Here is a 12,888-nt window from a genome sequence, read left to right as displayed (position 1 = left end):
GGACCGCGCACCGCGCGGTAACAGAGGAGCAAAGGCTTACGTGTGCCTGTTAGGCGCAACGGGTTTGCCTTTTACAGCACTGTCTTTGATTGCTTTGGACGGAATTTCATGCGGAGGCGCTGATCTTCCAGGGATCCTCTCCGCACTGTCTTTGATTGCTTTGGGCTGGAAACCTCTTGAAAGTCGGGCTTGGCGGGCTGGCGATCCACCTCGTCAATCCCACGAAATTAGGTTTTATAATTCAGGAAAAAAAGGTGTTTCCACCCATTTTTTAGCCAAAAAAAGCTAACAAAGAATCCTCGAGAAAGCTAATATAACGAAGAATGCTGCCGAAACATTTGTAGACGACAAGGAGTTGCCTGGTTAAGCAAAACCGAGCTCACTGAGATGATTAGAACCTCACCACAGATGCATACATATCAAACTTCAGGCAATTACAGTGTTCAGAAAGAAAAATAATAATGTAACCCGGGAAGTACAGTTTTTACCCATTATACTGTGTAACTATTGATACCAGGAGGCGATCTATATCACAACTTTAGGATCTAAATAAATCATGATGCTGCACAGGACAGATGTAAAATCATGTTCCAAACCTTGAGCTAGCGCTCACCTTGGCCCTGAAAGGACGGAGTCTATCTGCAGAGTTGCAGCAGTCTTCCCGCGAACTGCTCTATTTGCCACCATCAGGTCTATGTTTACAAGGTCCAAATCAAGTTCGGTTTCAACATCCATTGTACCATCCAGGATCTTGACGGCTTCAGTCATTGAAGGCCGTTGACGGCTATCAACCTGCAGGCACCACATTGCCAGATTCATCATGCGCGACACTTCATCCAAATGGCATTGCATGTCAGCGGAGCGCGGATCGATAAGGTCCAACAGCTGGTCATTTTTGGCCTTGGCCTGCAGCATGCTGACGAGATGACAGCTTTCCTCAGGCTGTGAGTAATCCAAATTACTTCTACCGCAAATAATTTCCATGATGACAATGCCAAAGCTATACACATCAACCTTCTCGTTGATCACAGATGTCAGCCACTCAGGAGCCAAGTAACCTGGCGTGCCTCTCAATCTAGTCATGACACTGCCCTGCTCGCGATCAATTAGCTTGGCAAGACCAAAGTCAGATACCTTGGCAGTGAATTGCTCATCCAAAAGGATATTTTGTGGCTTGATGTCTAGATGAACGATTGTTTCCCGACAGTCACTGTGAAGATAAGCCAGTCCCCTTGCTACATCAGTGATGATCCTCAATCTGGTTTTCCAATCAAGTGGTGCTTCTTGGTGCCTTTGGAAAATCCACCTATCCAAAGATCCATTCGGCATGTATTCATAGACAAGAAGCCTATGCGACTTTTCAGCACAAAATCCAATTAGCCTCACCAAATATATGTGGTTGATGCTTCCAATAGTCTGAACCTCTGCTAAAAACTCCCTTTTCCCTTGATTAATGCCATCCAATCTTTTCACAGCAACCTGCCTATCACAAATCTGTCCTTCAAAAACAGAACCAGATCCTCCTTTCCCAATCACTTTTGAGAAATCTTCAGTTGCCGACTTCAACTCCATAAAAGAAAATCTTGCAGGTAGCCCTGGTAACTGATCGATAATGTCATCATCTTCTAATGGCCCTGCCCTATTTCTTCGTAAAACTACAAGCACTGCAACAACAACTAAAGCAATAAAAGTTGAAGAACCAACGGCCAATGCAACGGTTAATTTTCCTTGAGATAGCACAAAGTTGCGGGTAGCTCCGTTAACTTTAACAAATGCCAGAGAACTAAAATTGCTTGAGTAACCTGGGGAATTTGCATCTATCATGGAGAATATGTCAGATGCAAGAAAACAGTAACCAGTGGAGGTGTCAAACTGCTGGAAGAATGAAGCCCTACACGAACAATCATTCAAGCATGACAATTTGCATTGCTCTTCACTTGTTGTCCAATTGTAGACACCGTTGAAGCGAGTGATGTTGGGAAGGGAAAGAAGCCTAGGCTTCTGTGACGAATCACAGGATACTGAATCTATTGGCGAGCAGCCACGATTAGGCTCCCTTGGATCAATTAGTTCAAACAATCCGGATTGGCCAATGGCAGCATCAGGACAGCTGCACTGTCCATTCGAACAAATACCATATTCGCCACAAGCTAGAGGATAAGCACAAGGATCAGTTATATCAAAAACATCTGAAGTCAACCAACTGTTGTTTGGCATCTGATATAACCTCAGGTGCCCATCGAACTCTAGCCTCACAAACACCAGCCCATAGTCATCCCTGGGCAGCTGGATCTGGTAATCCGGTGCCTCTGTATCCCGGAAACAAGTGAACACCTCCAGGCTGCCATTCTTGAGTGCAACGTATGCTGACCTGTTTGTCATGACAGTTCCACCGGTGGGGCTCTGATAGTATGATAGAGGAGTATCAGTTCCTGCAAATGCATGCATGCCATCAGGAAGGGCAGTGAGATAAAATTTTCCACTGGCCCAGTTTGTCATCGAGGTGCTTGCCATGAGCTTCTGCCCCTCTTGTAGAACCTGCCCGGTGACAAGTGTGTCAGTTGGGTGATCAAAAGACCTCCAGAGCTCCATATTCGCATGATTTAACAGCACCAGGTTGCCTGTGCTGGTAAGATTCATGCCAGCAACAGACTTCTCCGTAGTATTGGTAGACCAAACCAGTGTTCCATCAGCGTCAAAGAGCACCAAATCCCCAAGTTCAGTAAGTTGAACACTAGCATTCTCTTTGACCGGGCGATCACGGTTGGCAGACCAGACCACCTCAGGCGAATTTAAATAAACTACATCTTTGAAGCTGTAAACACTGACAAAGAAGATGGAAAAGATGTAGTCATCACAGGTAGCCACAGCGCCTGCACAGAAGAAGCCGCAGGCAAATGAAGGAATGCTAGAATCATACGAGCCACTAATAAAAGTCGTGAACGCATCCATAGGGAGGATGATGCGCAAAGAGAAGTTATCATCTGGAGAAATGTTGTGGAGGAGGGAGGGATTATTTCGCCATATGGTGCCAAGCTCAACATTCAAAGCAAAGGATTTGCTCATGGCAAATCTGGAAGAAGAAAAAGTTAAAGGTAGAACAAGGAGGAGGATCAAGATCTTTGGAGGATACATGGCTACACCAATAATTCAACTCAACAGGTTGGTTCTATATGGCAGAATAACATTGCCCTTTAGGCCCTGCTAGTCTCTCCACTCATGCTGGCACGTGCACCGTGGTGTTGCTGGTATGCTTGTGGTGGGCAAGCTTGTATAGGCAAGCTGCAAGAGGATGAAGGTGAGGCAAGCAAGAACAGAAAATTTTGGGGGTCTAAAGCAAGAAAAGGTGATTGGGAGATAGCAACGAATGTGAGGAGCAAATGGAAGTGAACAAGAGCCACTTGGGAACTTGGGGATGAGTGGTATACAGTCTGGCATAGCAGATGAGATAACAATGTCACACGCCCAAAAAAATGAGAACCATGCAGGTTCTCCAAAGACTCTTGATTTTCTCCTAACTATCGATTGCGCACTACAGTATATTTACATATAAAAAGATACATTTCAAATCAATGGCCCCACCGGCACCTGCCAGTTTTCTTCATTGACCAGCCAAAAGTAGGTTCCTTAATTGCTTTGAAATCTCTGGATATGATTAGTACTACTTTTCTGTAGCACGTCTTAAAGTGAAAATTCTGTTGACCACATCAGCTGTTGAATCAACAACATTTCATAAAAAAATGCTGGAATAATCATTTAAGGGGCGTTTGAATAGTGGCATAATAATTCCCTAGGAAAGTTTCAGCAGCATGTACTTCAATAGGAAATAAAAAGAAGAGATCTGAGCCAAAGGAAATTTCATGAGTGGAGCCAATAACTTGTACTTCCATTTGTATAAAACTTCCAAATGATTCTAAGAAGAATGGGCAGACGAGTTAAAAAATAAGTGAAGCAATCAGGCACCGGCGTTGTCCTTGACCAGCATTTGTAGCACCATTCTACTTGTTTGACCACAAGCTAATGAGTGACAGATACAACAATCTACTTCTAGTAGAAGTAGCGCCTTCAAGGACAATTTGCTAGTGTTTTATTAGCTATCACGGATTACATGAGCATGACTGCGCGTGCCCAACATGTTGTTTGAAGCACCCCGAAGTTTTCAGAACTTATAAAAGAACTATGGGTGTAATAATGAATAGCATACCATGTGAAACTGCAATTTTCATCAACAACTTTGAACATTTGCAGCTTACAAATTACAAGAGTTGGACATTTTAAACTGAACACTTAGCTCTTGTTTTTTGTGTGTGCAAGGTACAGTTGGTCATATTTTTGGATGAATTTTAGCGGGCTCACATGTCATAGTATTAATTATATTCATGAACTTAAAGATCTTAGAGAAGTCTAGGGTGTCACACTGTCACCTAGCAAGTTGATGGCAACAGCAGAGCATACCACAGTTGAATGGACTTTTAGGCTAAGCATGTTTTCAGATGCTACCTCCGTTCAAATAGACAACACCCTAGAGAGCACTAGTCAAACTTATCTAACTTGATTATTGATACAGATAACAAATATTCGAATGTAAAAGAATAATTACATTTTTCAAGAAGTATAATCCATAATTACATAATCTTTTTTTAACTAGCATGTTCATATGAAAAATATCGGTAAAAGTAGTGCCTTGAGACAGTGTCCATGTCTAAAACGTACTCCCTCCGTTCCTAAATATAAGTCTTTCTAGAGATTCCAATATGGACTATATACGGAGCAAAATAAATGAATCTACACTCTAAACTCCGTCTATATGCATCCGTATGTAGTCCATATTGAAATCTCTAGAAAGACTTATATTTAGGAACGGAGGAAGTACTGTATTTTGGAAGGGGTAAATCACCTATCTACAGTAAAGCCATCACTGTACTAGATCATCTATTCATTCACAAAGACTGAAAAAACGATGTGACAGAACTTGAGGAGCATGACTCATTCACATCCGCATTCTTTGCAACATATGTCTACTGGAGGTCAGGAAACAGCTGTGATCCAAGCAAGTGATGTTTCACTTCTTATTATCCCCTGAGCCTTATCCATATGAAGCTTCATCCATCCTTTCTGTTGGGCGAGTTTTGGATAATCTGCCGGAGCTAGCCTCGGATGGCACCCGAGCACTTGGATAAACTGGGCATTTGCTCAAATGATTGCACATCATACCGATGCCAATAACGATCAAAATAAAATAGGCCAGTCGTTTGCCTAATTATACTAACCTAGTGTATTGTGTAATTGTTCCATGACCCTTATTTATAAATAGAGTGAATTCCACTTTTTACCCCATATTTATACATTTGTGACACTAATTACCCCTTCGAGTGAAAATTCGTCTAGAATACCCCTTTTGAAATCTTTGGACCCTTATTTTTTGATGCGTGTCCATCAGGTAAGGTGTGAGGTGACGTCCTGTGTCCAAAAACATGTGGACGGCCACAAGGAGTGGAACAGATAGACAAGAAAAGCTTGGACAAGATCGCCAATGATGCCCTCCGATCCTTACAGTTTTTTTTACAAATCAATGACGCAACATGCCGATCCTATCGACCATAAACAGACAAAATGTAAAACTGGGGTAAAACCGTGTTAAAAGTCTCCAAAATCTGACATTTCGATAAAAGTTCCGCTAAATAGGGTAATATGTGTCACAAATGTACAACTACAAGGTAAAAAATGGAATTCACTCTTATAAATATCAAAGCAATTGAAACTGATTGCCACTAACTAACCACAAACAAACACCCAATTTCAAATGTGAAAAAAATGGAGTATTCATCACCTAACGTTATCAAGCTATTTTACCAACAGAACAGAACAAAAACTGATTGCAATGCGGCTTCGCCAGTGGTTTTACCAACAGAACAAAAACGATCACAAATGGCTCTAGATACAGAGGAAACAGCCCCCGCAAAAAGAAAAAAGATACAGATGAAACAAAAGATGGCATGAGGAGAACATAGCGGCAGATAATTAAACAGGAAGCTGCAGCAGTCTCACCTGCGCATTTCGCCGAACAGCTGGTGGGCGCCGACCTCCTAGCGGGCATGGCTAGGGCGGAGCTGCGGAGGCAACTGTTTTCCTAGATACCGGCTAGACGCAGCCAACAACAGAGCACGCTGCCTCCGATGTATGTACGTAGAGGTATGTGTTCCGGCCGCCGGAGCTAGCCTCGGATGGCACCCGAGCACTTCCCGCGACCGCGGGGCAGCCGTAGCTCCGATCGTTTAGAGGACTGGGCGAAGCCAATATATTTCCGTATATAGGAGTCAGATAAATAAAGTAAAAAGAGTTTGAAGACATCGAAGGTCCCATGGTCTAGTGGTTAGGACATTGGACTCTGAATCCAGTAACCCGAGTTCAAGTCTCGGTGGGACCTCTATTTTTCGTTTATTTTTATTCTGTTTGTTCACTGTAATCCTATATACTTAAAAAGTTCACCCTCACTATCTTATTTATCTAAAACATGCAGCTTTCCAACTCGGTAAATGTGCCACCTCAGCATTCCCACTACATGTTTTTCAAAAAAAATTTAAAAAAAACCATTCAGTTTTATGATTAGAGCGCACTAAGAAGTCCAAAAGTTTTGGTATCTTCGGTGTCTTCTTCCCTCCCCGGCTATTGACTTTTCCACTTTCCAATCTACCTCTGATGTTCCAGGTCCCCACTTCACCTGCTTCATGCGTTGTTCACCCCGTGGGTATGGAGAGATTTACCTCCATGTGGTTGCTCATGAATACAATTGTCCTCTAGGACTTCACCAACGCTAAGTATCAATCCAACGCCATACGATTACTTGATTAAGCTTGCATTATATATACCATTACGATGTTGGATTTTGTGTGTGTAGATCCTTACGTTATCTCTGAAGTTAGCTAGAGACTGCCCAGATTGGAGCTTTGATCTGAATTTGCAAATCTAGAGCAGGTAAGCTACTCTTGCTACAGGTTGATCATCCGTAAGACCTTGGTTAGATCTGATTAAGCAACCTGGATACTGATGGTCCATGTACTCAATGTTGTTTGGGTATTACTATCCTCGGATCTTCTGGATGTGGTGCGTGGGTACGTACAAGTTGATTTCCCCTTTCCCATTTGAAGGTGTGCTCTCTCTCAAAAATAAATCTCAGTTTCTCTCCATCAAGATAATTACTTACTTATCTTTTCATCACTGTTCCACATGCATTCAGTCTATATGTTTGCGCTCTCTCTCTCATATAAATCTTACTCGATTTTTATTTTTTATTTTTTACCAAAATTGGGGGTAAACATAAATATTATTTGTGCATACCTATCATTCTAATGCACACAAGAAATATTACCATGCAGGCCGGATTGATAGTAGTTTAATATCTAACTTATAGTTCGTGCCCTCACCTGCAGCTACAAAGCAAACAATATGTTACTTTGTGCTAGATTTAAAAGTCAAGCTCATCAATTCGAATCAATATGTTGACACACCGTTTCAACTGAAATTCTTCTAAGTACCGCAGCAACGCGCGGGGCATTATCTAGTTTGTATAAATGCTTCGAAAGTTCAGATTTGTAATGCTCTTCATCATTGAATTTTTATCTCATATTTCAAACGTAGACACCTTCTGATCTTTCCTCTGCTCTCAAGCTAAATCATGAGGTGCCCGTTTGCGCAACTCAATGTGGTCAGCTATTACAAATTACAAATTGAAAAAAAAAGATTGAAAAGGCACAAAAAATTTCACACCCGCCCATGATAAAGTTAGCCTTAGCCTATAAACCAATCTCATGGAACAAAATGAGGCAGCCGATGAACTAGCTATTTGTGATAGACTTCATTATCTTCTTGGGTTTCTTTTATCTAAGCTTGTGAAAGAGCATCGGAGGAGAATATGTGGAGGTGTGTGTCCGTTGCGTCTCGCGGGATTTTGGTCACTACTGGTCTTCGCTAGATCTATTTGGATTCTTTTTTGTTTGTCTTTGTGGTTACAGGTTTGATCTTTCCAATCTACAACTCTCTTCATTAGCGATGGTTGCTGCTTTGTTACGCTAGTCCTTTGGGACCTTAGCACGACGATTTTTCGAATGTCTACTACAATAAGTTTTGCTCACCTCTGGTGAGGGAGGGGCGATGATGACGACGCACCTTCGGCTCGCTCCAGTGCTTGTAGTCGTCACTAGGTGGTTCATGGACCTGGTTGTAATTTTTATTCTTAGTGTTGTTTTAGGACTATCGTTACACTTAACGGTATCCTAAAATTCGGAAAATATGATCACCAACAACACTTGAGTCAGTCTTAGAGGCAATACTAGGAACCTATTCTTTACCGTTTATCAGTTCACATGTGCATATTAGTTTTCCACCAAATCACATATTCAAGATCATAGCAGTTGTAGCATGAAATATAAAAATTTAATTATAAACATGGAAATATAATAAATAAATAATACAACATTATTACTTCTAGGCCATATTTCCAACACTTTGCGCGTTTTGACGTTATTTGTATGTGTCCAACTGCAACGGAGTTGTCTTTTGTCTTCTTCTCGTTCTAAGGCCTTGCATGAAACACTATTCTGAACAATAGTGATAGAAGGGGTTAGCGGAAAGCAATTACTTGGGGCAGAGGCGGAGGACGAAAAAAATTAAGGTGTGGCGAAGTCTTAAGAAAAGAATTCTTTTGATGCAAATCGAACGATTCAATACACATTACAAACAAAAGACCAAATACAATGAAAATACAGGCATGTTTCAATAGGAAAACAACCTAAAACATACCAATAATGAAGCTTTCAATGGCGTCTAGAAGACCCAGGCAATGGCAATGGCTTACGCTCATTCTGGAAATCTTCCTTAATTTTACCAATATCGGTTCTTTTGAAGATCTCTCGCTCAATATAACAAACCATTAAGTCATTAAGCCAACCATCTGTCATCTTCATGCGCAACTCAGTCTGGATGATTATCATTGATGAGAAGACCCTTTCAATTGTTGTCGTCACTATCGGTAGTAGCAATTCCAACTCAATGAGGTGATAAACAGTAGGAAACATGATATGCCTTTGATGATCAAACTCTATGGTGATGGAATCTATAGCAGCATAGAAGGAGTCCACACTAAAAAAATGATCAGCCATGACAAGGACTTTTTGAATTGTTTCGGAAGTCATTTTGGCATTTTTAGGACATAGCTCATCAAATGCAACCTTGCTGCCGTCGCTGGAGCTTACTGCCGCCGCCCTTTAAGCCCCAAGCCTGCTGCCGCCGTAGCCTATCCCGTCGCCAGTTGCCCGCCTGGATCGCGACCTGACCAGCCGCCGTCGCTACGCTAGGGTTCGTCGCTTGCGCGCGCGTGTGGGTTGGCGCTCGATGGAATCGACGAGCTCGACCGCTTCTGTGTGTGCCAGCAGGCCCAACTTATGTGTGCCTGTGTGCCGGCCCAACTTGTGTGTGTGGCGTGCCTGTGTGCCAGCGGCCTTTTTCTCTCTACACTTGAACGAGAAAAAACTTGAACGAGGGAATGAGATGATAGACAACACATGCATATGTATAAAAAAATCCCCAGAATCAAGGTTTGCCGGCTGCCATACCTTGCCCATTGGGGGCCTCTGCAGTGACTTGGGGGATAAATGAGGTATAACCGACATGCATCTATACACATTTACTAAACTGTGTTGTATGATACGTATCGAAGACTATGAACCAAACATTTTGAAGTTGAGTTTGTTTCCTTTCTTTTTCAGAGAAAAATTAAACAAAATGGCTTCTAGCTTTGCGTAGAGGAATTATAACTGCATGGACTATATGTTGTAGCATGTCTTAATCTAAGTTTTGTCCCATGCAAAAATTATGCAACTTCGATCTCAGATCACATGTTTTAAGCAGGAAGAACATAAGCCACCAACACTTGCATGGGACCACATGAAGGAGGCTATGAGAAATTTCCCCAACCATGGTATAGAAGAATGCCTAATTCCTCATGTATTTATAATGCACTTAATACCATGTAAAAAATCATGCTTGATACAGCTGTAGGAGAAATCATAATGGGAAGGCCGATTGCGAAGGCTAAGAAATTACTTGACATCCAAGAGAACCCTGCCCACAATAAAGATTAATTCTATTTGCGAAGAGAAAAATGAGGAGTTGATCGCCGATCGATGAATTAATCACCACCATAAGTGGTAAAGAATAGGTACTACCTCTCTCACAGTTTACAGGGCGTGCGCGTACTCTTAGGTCGTTAATTTGACCAACCTAATATAAGTCATATATTACAAAAAATATATCAATATAAACTTCAGATGTTCTATTTTCAAATGGTATAATTTTTTTGTTATATAGTTTATATTAGGGTGATACAATTGGCAACCTAGATATACGCACAGGACTTGTAAACTGAGACGGAGGGAGTAAATGTAAACTCCATTATCAATGTCGATGTTAATAACCTTAACTTTATTGCTCACAAAAACTATAATCCTAATTGAAATAAAAAATCAATGGTATGCTCCTACTTATCCAAAAGCATCATATCCAACTATTCAAGAAGCACCTAATAATTTGAATGGAACGAGCAACGAAATTGAAATTCTTTCCATGGAACTCCTAAAGCCTTTATAACACCCCAAACCGAGCAGAACAAAACATACAACGTGTATTTTGAAAACGTTACCGTGTATTCGATTTTTTTCAGAACATGTATTAAAAAATATATCATGTATTTGAAAAATCTCGATTTGTATAAAAAAATATTGCACGTGTGCTCTAAAAATGTACATTGTGCACTGACAAAAAAGTAGACATGTGTTTTCTTTTAAGGAAAAAAGTAGACATGGTTTGAGAAAAACTAAAACGGTAAGAACTGATAAAGAAACAAAAGGAATACCCAAAGAAAACAAAGAAAGAAACAAAAAAACAAAGTATAATGTTGCAAGAAAGAATAACGAAAAACCTTGTAAGAAAAAACAGAAGACAAAAGTAGAATAAAATAAAAACCAAAGGAACCGGTGGAAAAACAAATAAAACCATAGAAAAAATAAAACAAAATGGAAAAAAGAAAAAGAAAACCGAAACTATGCGAAACTACACGTCCCGGCCAATGGGCCGGGCCGCTAGTCATCGCCAGTAGGCGACTCCAACACGTCCCGGCGGCCTGCGCCAGCCCACCCAGTGCCTTTCCCCTGCCCCAAGGGAACGTCCACAAACAAAATCCCCACCCCTACCACGGTCGAAGATGTCCTCCGCCCCCGATGCCGATCACTGTGACGCCGGAACCATCATGGCCGACGTCCTCTCCAAGGGCCGCGAGTCCTGCTACAAGGTAATCCCGAACCCTATCTCCGCTCCCATGGAACTCCTAAAGCCTTTATAACACCCCAAACCGAGCAGAACAAAATATACAACGTGTATTCTGAAAACGTTACCGTGTATTCAATTTTTTTCAAAACATGTATTAAAAAATATATCATGTATTTGAAAAATCTCAATTTGTATAAAAAAATATTGCACATGTGCTCTAAAAATGTACATTGTGCACTGACAAAAAAGTAGACATGTGTTTTCTTTTAGGGAAAAAAGTAGACATGGTTTGAGAAAAACTAAAACGGTAAGAACCGATAAAGAAACAAAAGGAATACCCAAAGAAAACAAAGAAAGAAACAAAAAAACAAAGTATAATGTTGCAAGAAAGAATAACAAAAAACCTTATAAGAAAATAAAGAAGACGAAAGTAAAATAAAATAAAAACCAAAGGAGCCGGTGGAAAATAAATTAAAACCATAGAGAAAACGAAAGAAAATGGAAAAAGAAAAAGAAAACCGGAAGAAAACCGAAACTATGAGAACCTACACGTCCCGGCGTAATGGGCCGGGCCGCTAGTCGTCGCCAGTAGGTGATTCCTACACGTTCCGGTGGCCTGCGCCGGCCCACCCAGTGCCTTTCCCCTGCCCCAAGGGAACGTCCACAAACAAAATCCCCACCCCTACCACGGTCGAAGATGTCATCCGCTCCCGACGCCGATCACTGTGACGCCGGGACCATCATGGCCGACGTCCTCTCCAAGAGCCACGAGTCCTGCTACAAGGTAATCCCAAACCCTATCTTCGCTCCCATGAAACTCCTAAAGCCTTTATAACACCCCAAACCGAGCAGAACAAAATATACGTGTATTCTGAAAATGTTACCGTGTATTCAATTTTTTTCAAAACATGTATTAAAAATATATCATGTATTTGAAAAATCTCAATTTGTATAAAAAAGTATTGCACATGTGCTCTAAAAATGTACATTGTGCACTGACAAAAAAGTAGACATGTGTTTTCCTTTAGGGAAAAAAGTAGACATGGTTTGAGAAAAACTAAAACGGTAAGAACCGATAATAAAGAAACAAAAGGAATACCCAAAGAAAACAAAGAAAGAAACAAAAAAACAAAGTATAATGTTGCAAGAAAGAATAACGAAAAACCTTATAAGAAAATAAAGAATACGAAAGTAAAATAAAATAAAAACCAAAGGAGCCGGTGGAAAATAAATTAAAACCATAGAAAAAACGAAAGAAAACGGAAAAAGAAAAAGAAAACCGGAAGAAAACCGAAACTATGAGAACCTACACGTCCCGGCGTAATGGGCCGGGCCGCTAGTCGTCGCCAGTAGGTGATTCCTACACGTCCCGGCGGCCTGCGCCGGCCCACCCAGTGCCTTTCCCCTGCCCCAAGGGAACCTCCGCAAACAAATTCCCCACCCCTACCACGGCCGACGATGTCCTCCGCCCCCGACGCCGATCACTGCGACGCCGGAACCATCATGGCCGACGTCCTCTCCAAGGGCCGCGAGTCCTGCTACAAGGTAATCCCGAACCCTATCTCC

At 41.5% G+C, this 12,888-nt stretch overlaps 2 protein-coding genes and 1 non-coding gene across 4 annotated transcripts in view; 2 read left to right on the top strand and 1 right to left on the bottom strand.

The window, feature by feature from the left end:
- Nucleotides 1-391: 391 nt before the first annotated feature.
- LOC119329458 (G-type lectin S-receptor-like serine/threonine-protein kinase SD2-5) lies at nucleotides 392-3,843 on the bottom strand. Its single transcript, XM_037602506.1, has one exon. The coding sequence runs from the start codon at nucleotides 3,133-3,135 to the stop codon at nucleotides 610-612; it is 2,526 nt and encodes an 841-aa protein (XP_037458403.1). The 5' UTR covers nucleotides 3,136-3,843; the 3' UTR covers nucleotides 392-609.
- A 2,512-nt stretch (nucleotides 3,844-6,355) lies between these two features.
- Nucleotides 6,356-6,427, top strand: TRNAQ-CUG. Its single transcript has one exon. It is a non-coding gene; the product is annotated as a tRNA-Gln (tRNA).
- A 4,849-nt stretch (nucleotides 6,428-11,276) lies between these two features.
- The window catches only part of LOC119332051, a 2,914-nt gene continuing 1,302 nt past the window's right edge, over nucleotides 11,277-12,888 (top strand). The window contains exon 1 of one of the 2 annotated variants that reach the window (XM_037605229.1): nucleotides 11,277-11,344. In XM_037605229.1, the coding sequence (XP_037461126.1) occupies nucleotides 11,303-11,344 (42 nt within the window). In that variant the 5' untranslated portion in view covers nucleotides 11,277-11,302. Of the gene's footprint in view, nucleotides 11,345-12,741; nucleotides 12,868-12,888 lie in introns of those variants that run through there. The other variant, XM_037605228.1, reaches the window with a different exon arrangement.

The sequence above is a fragment of the Triticum dicoccoides genome, chromosome 7A, assembly GCF_002162155.2.
Source record: "Triticum dicoccoides isolate Atlit2015 ecotype Zavitan chromosome 7A, WEW_v2.0, whole genome shotgun sequence".
Taxonomy (NCBI): domain Eukaryota; kingdom Viridiplantae; phylum Streptophyta; class Magnoliopsida; order Poales; family Poaceae; genus Triticum; species Triticum dicoccoides.
The sequence above is the reverse complement of the archived record's forward strand: the minus strand, read 5'-3'. Positions and strand labels throughout refer to the sequence as shown.

What these genes read in the sequence shown, in the direction of transcription:
- LOC119329458 (XM_037602506.1), bottom strand. Translation starts at nt 3,135, where the DNA reads ATGTATCCTCCAAAGATCTTGATCCTCCTCCTTGTTCTACCTTTAACT.